The following is a 10698-nucleotide window of genomic DNA, read 5'->3' as shown; positions in this document are numbered from 1 at the left end:
TGTTGCTGGCTTGGAGGAAACCACAAGTCAAGGAAGGCAGTTCTAATCGTTGACATTTAAGGAAATAGATTCCCCCAGAGTCTTCAGGAGGACCTGGGACTGACTGTTGGCTACCTAAGTTTATTGAATGATTATTTTTATTTTGTGACAGGATCTCACATAACCAGGCTGGCTTCAAACTCACTATATTGCTAAGGGTGGCCTTGAACTATTGGTCTTCCTGCCTCCACCTCCTAAGTGCTGAGATTACAGTTCTGTGCCACCACACTTAGTGAGGTCCCTCAGTTTTAGCCCCATGATAGGATCTTAGGCTTCTGCACTGCAGAACCGTGAGGTAATGTGTATGGTTCTACAACATGGTATCAGGGGTAAGTTTTTACAGTAGCCAGAGAAAACTAAAACAGAACCCCCACTCTGCTCCCACTGGACCAGCCTGTGAAGCTGGGCAGTGGTTCCCAGTGATCCAGTGCATTGATCCCAGTCTCTGTGGATGACGTTGGCACCCGGGTGTGACCCAAGAACTGGTCTGCAAAGACACGCCCTTGGCTTCCCTGATGTTCTTCCTCTGGCTTCCTACCTGGTAGCAGCAGCTGAGTTGATCCCACAGGCATGCCAGGGCCCCCTGGCAGCTGGTAGCTTGCAAGCCTAGAGTGCTCATGGGCATTCCCAGGCTACCTCTCGGTCATCTCTGATGCTGTCACTCCCCGACAACCATTCTCTACCAGATGATTCCTGGTGCTGAGGACACACATGTAAATAAACCACACAGAGGCCTCCAGATACGTAGAAGTCACATTTCATTCTGGAAAATGCTGCCTACCCTTAACACACATTGTCTCATGCCAAGTGAGGTAAGCCAGGACACAGCGTTTCAGAGGTCTGTGGTCAGGCCATGCAGAGAATAGCTGCCTTCCTCCTACTCTGTGTCTACGCCAAAAAGGCTTTTGGAAGGAAGACAGGAGCCACCTTCCATAGAGGTGGACACTGGAAAGGCTTCGACTTCAGCAGCGGCATAGAGGGAAGGCTGGGCAGAGCTGATGGAGCCCCAGAGAAGGGGAAAAATGGGGATAATAGGGTTAAACTGGTCACAGGACCAGCCATCTCTCACATAAGCTATGGAGGGCCAGGGCCTTCTCCTATTGAGTGATTCTGTCTGAGCCACAGGGAAGCCTTAACTCTCCAAGCCGTGATGATCACAACTGTTCGGCAAGGTATTGAGTAGGTGTCAGAAACCAAAGTCTGGAGGAGACATCAAACTCCCAGACCTGTTTGGGATATACCTTCCAAATGGGAACCAGTTTTCAGAAGTCAGGGCCCCTCCCATTCCTAGCCAGGCCACCCCTGGCCCTCCAAGTCAAAGTCCTCGTCAGGTGTGCAGGTGCTGAAATTTACAGACTAGATGTGGGCAGCAAGACACATAATCAGAATAGTAACAACAGTTTTGTACTCCAAAGATAGGGGCCCCAGCCCCACTGTGGTGAGTCCAAAGGATGAGTGGATCGGAGCCTTCATCCCCAGAGCTGACCAGGAGTGTCTCCCTTAGCGGGCTGTGGTGATGATGATTTGAAGTGCTTCTAATAGCATCCCATCAAGATCAAAGCTAAGGTACCCTGACACAGTCCTGTATAGATGTCATTGGGGGAGAGGCCAGCTGGACTTCCACAGAGATGAGAATCAGGGGTACCCCAACTAGACTTACACAAGGATGTGGTTCAGAAGTAATTGTCAGTAGGACCCTTACAAAGGTCATGGCCTGGTACCTTCAGCTAGATGTTCATGGGAATCAGACATTCTCATGATTACAGTGGTTTGAGAGAGTTCTTGCCTTTTCAGTCCCCAGTCTGGAGAGATGCATTCTGTTAACGCCCTTCAGGATAACACAGAAATCCTCAGGCCAGGAGAAAGGGCTTATAGCACTGAGGCATTTATTACTGTAGTTACAACCTTTTCCCTTCACCCAGTGCCTGCAGGTTCCAGCCAAGGTCAGTCTCTGCCTTAGGTGTTTGATCCGGTGGTGTATCCAGGGTGCCTGGGTCCTTGGGAGCTTCCTCAGGCTCTGGCGTGTCCTTGGTAGCCTCTGGCAGGGTACTATCCAGGTCCAGGTCAGGCTTTGTGGGGCGCGGCGTCCAGGAGGCGTGGGTCCAGGATGCTATTGGTGTGGGCTGGGGCGGTTGCCAGAAGCTAGGATCAGGGCTCAGAGCTACGACCTGAGGCCGCGCAAGGCTGGTGGTGGTGACATGAGGAATGAGGAAGAAGATGTAGACACCAGAGACAACGAGGCCGGCAGCCACCAGCACCGCCAGAGCCACTGCCGCGTTGAAGGCCCATGTGGGGCTGCTCATGGATAGGCGACGCGACAGTGGGCGGCCGAGGCGCAGCGGGGGTGGAGGCGGCGGCGCTCGCACTGTGCGGCTCTTGCGTGGCCCCGGAGACGGTGGCGGTGGCCGCAGGTACAGGAGCCCTCGGCGGCGGTCGAATCGCACGGAGCCCTGGCGTGGGGGTGCCACGCGCGCGTCGCGAGGCAGCAGACTCGGCTGCGTGGGTAGAGCGGGAAGCCCCCGGCGCGGGGCCAAGCGTGTGGGCGCACGGCACATGGGGCAAGCCACTGCGTCACCCCCACCCGCCGTAGCCAGGGATAGGCGGGCCAGGCACTCGAGACAGAAGACGTGGCCACAGTCCAGGCGTTTTGGTAGCTTGAAAACACCGTCGAAGGGGGACACGCAGATAAGGCACTCCATGGGGGATGCAGGGGGCAGGATGGGGCTATCGCCGGGGTTGCCATCGCCCTCCTCCTCTTCTGCGTCCTCATTTTCGCCTCTGCTAGGGGACCTGGGTGCAGAGAGGGTACCTGGGGAGCCCGGGCTTGAGCCCTGGGAGGATCGGTGGCGGCGGAACCAGAGAAGCCGAGGACACGGCATCCAGATCGTACCTATGAAGAGAAGGGCTCAGGTAGGGATCTGGAAGTTGTGGCGGGTTGATAAGATTTCAGAGTGGGGCAGGGAGAATGAAGTTAAGCAGACTGGGTCCAAGGAGACAGAGATGAGTCCTTAATTGGATCCACAGTTCCCAAAGTCGAGACAAACTAGATAACAGACTGAAGCAGCTTTAAAAGTCTGAAGGACCCATCTTAAGGGAGGTGCAAGAGAGAGGATGCAAGACCAAACCAAGTCAGAAAAGCGCCACAGGGGACAGAGGAGCAGTAGACTCCAGAGTAGTGGTTCTCAATCTGTGGGTTGCATCCTGTTATCAAGGGTTGCCAACGACCACAGGAAAAGCTATTTTACGAGCCATAACAGCAGCAAAATTAGTTAAGTAGCAACAAAAATAGTTTTATGGTTGGGGGCCACCAGCACATAAAGAGCTGCCCCTAAAGGGTCGCAACACTAAGGTTGAGAACCTGTCAATTGTCCACCTGATTCTGGAACGAAAGAGGTACCTAACAGCTGAGAACAAAGTAGAAAACCCAGGCTGTAAGACCTAACACCAAACAGAAATGACGAGCCAAGTTTACAGGACACCCTACCTGTCAATGCCGGTTCAGTAGAGTATCCTGGTGAGTCTCTCCTGTTCTGACCCCAATTTCTGGCTTGTCTGCCACTAGGCTGTCAAGTGCCCCTCCCTGAAGGGCACCTGACCTTGGGCCGGCCCTCTCCAGGTTCCCATGTACCTGTCAAACCCGTCTGGCTGCCTACCCCGCCCCCAGGCCCCTCCTACTAGCACGAACACCAAGTTAGATCTATAATGGATGTAGGGGTGGTTGAAGTTCATAGTACAGGAGCCATAGACCACTCTGCAAAGCCTCCACAGCTGGGCTCCCAGAGACATGTGAAGCCTGTACATAAACACTAAGAGTGAGCAAACTGGACCCCATCATCCCTTGACCAGACAGACCTAACAGGGACTATTTGAAACACAACCTCAACGTTGTCTGCATACACTACAGATTATTATTTTTTTAGCCAAGGACTGAACCCAGGGCCTTGGGCTTGCCAAGCGCTCTACTACCGAGCTAAATCCCCAACCCTACACTATGGATCTTTAGCACCCTAGCTAGCCCTTCCCCTCATCAGATCCAGAGGGTAGCAGCAATCCATCCCTCATCCCCAGTACTTGCTGGGTCATTCCTGGGCACTGAGCTTATACCCTGTGACCAGCATTAGTCCAGAGTGGAACTTGCCAGAAAAATACATTTCTCATGGGTCAACATGAGGATCCCCTATAGCCATGGGAGGTTATACCCCCTACCCCCTCAATGACAGACAAAGGCAGGTTGAACTTTCCCAAAGGGCACACAGTTTATTAGGCAGCAGCTGGGAAATCAGCGGTTAGACTTGGCCACACGCTCCAGCTCATCTTTCTTCTTGATGGCGTAGGAGTTGGAGGAGCCCTGCAAGGACAGGTGGTTAGCTCGGAACGGTGGATGAGCCCCCAGATGTCCAACCCAACCTGTGGACCCAACCCACCTTGGCAGCATTGATGAGCTCGTCTGCAAGGCACTCAGCAATCGTCTTGATGTTCCTGAAAGCAGCCTCACGAGCTCCTGTGCACAGTAGCCAGATGGCCTAGAGAAAACAGGGAGGGCTCAGGCCACAAAGGGTACCAGTCTCCCCAGGGATCTGGGACCCACCTCTACAGATATCCTCTTTTAACCACACACTGTCACCCAGAGATGAGACCCAAGGAAGGGAACAGACATCCTATCAGACAGCGGGCTAAAAACACATGGGCCCCTACTAATAAGTCTTAAGAACTTCCAGCAATGTGTCAGATGCTCTTGACTTCACCATGGTGCACAGGCATCCCTCTCAAACAGTTAAAACTACAGATATGTGCCACCACTCAACAGGCTCATAATTGGATGTTGTGGGCTCAGTGGAATCCGGAGAGAAGCTCTCCAACTACAATTGGATCAAGTTTAAAACAAATAAACAAAAAACCCTAAACCTGCTGTAAAACTACACACTAGGAATTAAATGAACCAGACCTAGGAGGAAGGCTGGGGCTCCATTTGCCCCACACAGGGTGGAAATCCAGGAAGGTTTCCTGGAGGAAGTGAGGCTCTGGGTAAAACATGCAAGCCAGAACTCCACCCACTCATGCTGGTGTTCCTGTCCCAGCCTTTCACAAGCCTCTGACGCACCTGATTCACACGGCGCAGTGGGGACACATCCACAGCCTGCCTTCTCACTGTCCCAGCTCGCCCAATTCGGGTTGAATCTTCCCGGGGGCCACTGTTGATGATGGCATTCACCAGGACCTGCAGAGGATTCTGGCAGAAAGGGGGACCATGAGTCTGACACCCACCCCCAACTTCCCCCAGAACAAGGTGGCAGTGTCACAGGTGATGCATCGGTACGTGTAGTGTGAAGCTTTGGCATGAATCAAGGACAGTCTTACCTCACCAGTGAGCAGGTGGATGATCTCAAAGGCATGCTTGACGATTCGGACAGTCATAAGCTTCTTGCCGTTGTTACGGCCGTGCATCATCATGGAGTTAGTGAGGCGCTCCACAATGGGGCACTGGGCTTTGCGGAAGCGTTTGGCGGCATACCGTCCCGCACTGTGGGGCAGGTACTTGGCATATTTCTCCTTCACAGCAATGTAATCCTGGGTGGCAAAGTGAGGATGAAGAGGAGTCAGGGGTGGGACCAGCCTCAGACGGGCATCGGAGGAGATGCATGGCATGCCCCAGCAGTCTGTGAATGTGAGCCTTGAGAAATAGAACTGAACAAGTGACTGGTTAAGTCACACACACACAAAGAGCGCTGCCTTGCACCTCTATATTCCAACACTCGGGAGGCAGGGGAGTCACTAATAGTTCAAAACCAGCCTGGTCTACAGTGTCTTTCAGCATAGTCAGGGCAACACACCGAGACCTTACTGGGAGGAGAGGGCTGTCCAGTACACTATAGGACACTTGGCAGATTATTCTGGGCTACATGGCGAATCCCAAGCTATGATTACATAGTAAGACACACGCACTCTCTCAATAGGTCATATAAAAAAGGGGAAAAAAAAGGGGGGGGGGGTTGGAGAGATGGCTCAGGGGTTAGGAGCCCTGGCTGCTCTTCCAGAGGACCCAGGTTCAATTCCCAGCACCCATATGGCAGTTCACAACTGCCTATAACTCCTGTTCCAGGGGATCCAACACCCTTACCCAGACATATATGTAGGCAAAACACCAATGTAAATAAAGTACAAATAAATACATAAAAAAGGAAAAGAAATAATTGAGATTCCACGTGACCCACGAGACAGAAAACATTTACAATCTTACCCCTTACCTAAAAAGTTCCTGGGTATGTACACATTGCAGTTAGGTGGTAGTTGGCCTAGCATGTGAAAAGCTCTGAATTTAATCCCTAACAGCAAAAATAAGATCGCAGACCTCCATAAATAAACTCACAAAGTAAAGACCCACCAGAGAAGCATCAATATACTTTGGATATAATACCTGGGTCCTGGTGTATACTTTTCTCCTTTAGTTTGTGCATGTTATGTGTGTATATAAGTAAGAGGATAATTTACAGCTGTCAGTTTTCTCCTTCTAGCTGTGAATTCCAAAGGTTACATTTACATTGTCAGGCTTAGTAGCAACTGTCTTTATAAGCAGAGCCCTACACAGGCCCATTTTGTGGCATTTTTTAGAAGTAACAAGATATACTTTAATTTCTTTGAACAAAAGGGACAAGTAAGTGTAAGGATGTAGCTGAAGTCAGTAGAGTAGTTGCCTTGCACGTACAAAAACCTGGGTATGGTGACATATGCCTACAATCCCAGCATTTGTGCAGAATGCAGGTGATTATTAGCTCTTTCCACTATATAGTGGGTTTCAGGCCAGCCTGAGCTATATGAGACTATCTCAAAAGGAGATATGAGCACAACCACTTTAATTTGCACATATACTAACATAGCCATTTAATAGCACCCACACACCCATAGCCAACTGACACTTAGGAGGAGGGGACAGCAGGGACATCTCACTATGTAGCTCCAACTGACCTCATACTCAAAATCCTCTTGCTGGGGCTGAAGAGATGGCTCAGAGGTTAAGAGCACAGCACAAGCTGCTCTTCCAGAGGTCCTGAGTTCAATTCCCAGCACCCACATGGTGGCTCACATGCAGGCAGAACACTGTTTGCATAATAAATAAATCTTAAAACAAAAAACAAAAAACTCTTGCTGCAGCCTGAAAGCGGCAGTTCAGGCACACACCACCATGCCCAGTTCGGTTCAACAGATACTGCCAACTGAATATATGAATGCAAAATGACACAAAGACAGATGTAGTAACACATGCCTTTAATTCCAGCACTTGGGGAACAGAGGCAGGAGGATCTCTATGAGTTCCAAGCCAGCCAGGGATACATAGCCAAGACCGTCTCAAAAGACAATGGATTAAAAAAATAAAAAATACAACACACTGTAACAACTTTGGTATAGGTTGTAACAAGGCAAGGATATGGCTGTCCAGTTATCGCTCTTCTACCTGGTCATAAACATAAACTGGTTTAAACCTAGATGTCATATGTCCTTAGCTGAACTGGAAGAATCCTCATCTGCTCTCAATCAAAAGCCAAGAAGACCAGCACCAAGTTCCTTTTACCTGTAGAGAAATATCGTTGATCTGCACATCATCAGTGCTCCATTTCCCAAAGAGCTTGATGTCTGGGGTCTCTGCCACCGCTGGTGTGGCTGTCTCCCACTCCGTCATTCTGGGGACAGGATAACAAGAACCCGTTATTGCTCAGCCACCCTAGAACAGTCATATCTACCCCCAAACTCTTGAGACTAATCCCCATTTTGTGGGAAACCGTGCAGTACAAGAGAACCCAAAAGTTTTGAACGTCTCTCTAAACCTAGGAAAACGACGGAGCTGCAGAAAGAACCTGCTCTTTACTCAGGAACCCGAGGGCTAAGTCCCGCCAGTCACCCAGCTAAAGAGCGTGTACACGGAACCCAGAATGATACAGCTCATGAAGCCATGCAGATACCCATCCGCACATATCCTGTGTCAAACTCCCACTGTGCATTTATAAAGCGTCCATCCTGCAAAAAGCAGCTAACAGTCTATGAGTACCATATGGGAATAAGGACCACCGTATGAATCCAGAGGGATAATCAAGGCAAGTGTTTCCTTCCTTGTCTGACTCTAAGGAGAAGCTAGGGACTGTTATGGAAGAAGACGTGTACTGAGCAAAAGGATCACTAGAAAAATGAGCGAAACTAGATGTTCGGTTGCTATATAACCCTAGAATCCAAGTGACTTTCCTAGGGCGCCGAGTGTTAAAAAGTATGGAGTTAACACAGTGCAAACAGGACGCAAAGAGTAACCCGGCCCGCACGAGTTTCCTGGACGCTTTTCCGGAGGGAAGAGGTGAGGTCCAGACGGCGAGGCCCAGGCCTCGGGTCCCGCCTCCGGGTCCCCAAATGCCCCTCAGAACACACAGGGCCGCCCCTTTGGAACTCCGGGCCCCTCCGCAGCCTCACCTGAGGGCGCAGACCGGGCTTCTCGGTCGCTCGGCGTGGACCACGCGCCGTCCTGGCACAGACAGGAAGAGGCCGCGCGCAGCGGGCCGGCGCTTTTAAGTGGAGCGAAAACTTCCGGGTCAGAGGCAGAACCGCATGCGCAGGGGAACAAATGTGCTCCTGGACTAATCAGGAGTTAGGCTGAGACGCGCCCTTTGAGCCGTACAGAGCATGTGCACTTCTAGAAACAGCGCCACAACCATCTCCTGGCGGATGTCTGAAGTACTTGCCAAGCTTGTGAGTCGACGCACATGCGCCGAAACGTCGGCGAAACGAACACCGCCATATCTAAAAAGGGCAGATGTCCACTCCACGCTCACGGCAAACAGGCTGCAAAACCGAGGCGCCAAGGAACGTGGGTTCCTAGCTAAGGCAGCCAGGTCGGCTCAGTATTTCTCGCCAAAATAGTGGGGTCGGGTCCGGTGGTCACCCCTGGTCCGGGTTCGCAAGCACCGGCCACACCCTCTACCCTCCGGGCGAGCGGTGCTCGGCGTGTCCCAGGCTTCCGGTATGGGACCCCTTCCATTTTGAGCACTCTGGCTTCTCTTGTCCGGCCTTTTTTTTTTTTTCCCCTCGGGACACGAGACTCTGACCACCAATCAGCAGCCGTGTGACCCTCCCGGGGGAGTTCTTGAGGGTGGTGGGATTGTTGACACGGAGGATCTCTCGGGTGTCAACTTCATCTGAAATCCCAACAGAGACTCGGAGCCTGCACAGTCACCCCGCGCCCCCCGGCCCCCTCCCCCGGGGTGGGGTGTTTTTGTTTCGCTTTTTCCAGACAGGATTTTTCTGTGTACCCCTTGCTGTCCTGGAACTCCACAGAAATCCGCCTGCCTCTGCCTTGCTGGAGCAGGAATTAAAGGCGTGCGCCCCCACCGCCAGGCAAAGATGTGTTCTTTTAACTAGGCTGACCTCTGCATTTATGGCCTAAGGACAGAATGGGAAATAGTCACCATACAGAAATAAGTTAACCACCTACACAGGCCTCTATCCTCTTCCCCGGCTACTCCTAAAATAGTCTTTATGAACAGGTCAGGTCTGGGAGTGGATAGCTCCCGAACTTTCTCAGGGAGTCTGCTGGGATAAGAGTTCCTTCTGGGGGCTGGAGAGATGGCTCAGAGGTTAAGAGCACTGGCTTATCTTTCAGAGGTCCTGAGTTTAATTCCCAGCAACTACATGGTGGCTCACAACCATCTGTAATGAGATCTGGTGCCCTTTCCTGGGATGCAGGCAGACATGCAGGCAGAACACTGTATACATAATAAATAAATCTTAAAAAAAAAAAAACCAAGCCGGGCGGTGGTGGCGCACGCCTGTGTAATCCCAGCACTCGGGAGAGCAGAGGCAGGTGGATCTCTGTGAGTTCGAGGCCAGCCTGGTCTACAAAGTGAGTTCCAGGACAGCCTCCAAAGCTACACAGAGAAACCCTGTCTCGAAAAACTTAAAAAAAAAAAAAAAAAAAAAAAAAAAGCAGGTTGGGGATTTAGCTCAGTGATAGAGCACTTGCCTAGCAAGCCCAAGGCTCTGGGTTTGATCCTCAGCTCCACCAAAAAAAAAAAAAAAAAATCCTTCTGATCTCAGTTCACCCCTTATGTGTGGGGTCGGAGGGAAAAGGGGATCGTCAGGAATCCTACCTAATGAGCCAGTCTCTGAGCTGCAATTTTTTTTTTTTTTTTTTTTGGTTTTTCCAGACAGGGTTTCTCTGTGTAGCTTTGCGCCTTTTCTGGATCTCGCTCTGTAGATCAGGCTGGCCTCAAACTCACAAAGATCCACCTGCCTCTGCCTCCCCAGTGCTGGGATTAAAGGCATGCGCCAAAATTTTAAGGCTGTGCCTAGCTTGTAGTTGTTTTGGGAGTGGGGATAGGGAGGAGTGGAGTGTTACCCTACCTTGAAAGCTGTGGCTTCACTATAATGGTTGATAATGGGCATTTTTTAAAAAATTATTTTATTTTCTGGAGCTGAGGACCGAATCCAGGGCCTTGTGCTTGCTAGGCAAGTGCTCTATCACTGAGCTAAATCCCCAACCCCGATAATGGGCATTTTTATAGACCTCATGAGAATTACCTACTAGGTGATACAGTGTAGGTGAGGAGCTCTAGAATATGGCCCATAGGTTAAGAAAAACTGACTTGCCAAGGTAAAATTCAGTTCATGCCAGGGGTGGTGGTA

The 10698-nt window shown here is 50.9% G+C and overlaps 2 protein-coding genes across 2 annotated transcripts; both read right to left on the bottom strand.

Annotated features, from left to right (window-relative positions):
* Positions 1-257: 257 nt before the first annotated feature.
* On the bottom strand, positions 258-2968 carry Rnf225 (ring finger protein 225). The gene has a single exon (XM_036167996.1). It carries the CDS (start codon positions 2916-2918, stop codon positions 1938-1940), a length of 981 nt encoding a protein of 326 aa, XP_036023889.1. The 5' UTR covers positions 2919-2968; the 3' UTR covers positions 258-1937.
* A 1302-nt stretch (positions 2969-4270) lies between these two features.
* Rps5 (ribosomal protein S5) lies at positions 4271-8573 on the bottom strand. The gene is made up of 6 exons (XM_036168283.1): positions 8491-8573; positions 7607-7715; positions 5398-5607; positions 5141-5269; positions 4464-4562; positions 4271-4387 (listed from the first exon to the last, which is right to left on the bottom strand). Exons 2-6 carry the CDS (start codon positions 7712-7714, stop codon positions 4319-4321), a joined length of 615 nt encoding a protein of 204 aa, XP_036024176.1. The 5' UTR covers position 7715; positions 8491-8573; the 3' UTR covers positions 4271-4318.
* Positions 8574-10698: the final 2125 nt, after the last annotated feature.

This window comes from Onychomys torridus, chromosome 1, assembly GCF_903995425.1.
Source record: "Onychomys torridus chromosome 1, mOncTor1.1, whole genome shotgun sequence".
Taxonomy (NCBI): domain Eukaryota; kingdom Metazoa; phylum Chordata; class Mammalia; order Rodentia; family Cricetidae; genus Onychomys; species Onychomys torridus.
This window is presented reverse-complemented; position numbering and strand designations above follow the sequence as displayed.

Coding starts and splice junctions, on each gene's coding strand:
- Rps5 (XM_036168283.1), bottom strand. CDS start 7,714: ATGACGGAGTGGGAGACAGCCACACCAGCGGTGGCAGAGACCCCAGAC. Junction 5,270..5,397: donor TCCACCTGCTCACTGGTGAG/GTAAGACTGTCC, acceptor CCTTTCTGCCAG/AATCCTCTGCAGGTCCTGGT. Junction 4,388..4,463: donor AGCTCATCAATGCTGCCAAG/GTGGGTTGGGTC, acceptor CTGTCCTTGCAG/GGCTCCTCCAACTCCTACGC.
- Rnf225 (XM_036167996.1), bottom strand. CDS start 2,918: ATGCCGTGTCCTCGGCTTCTCTGGTTCCGCCGCCACCGATCCTCCCAG.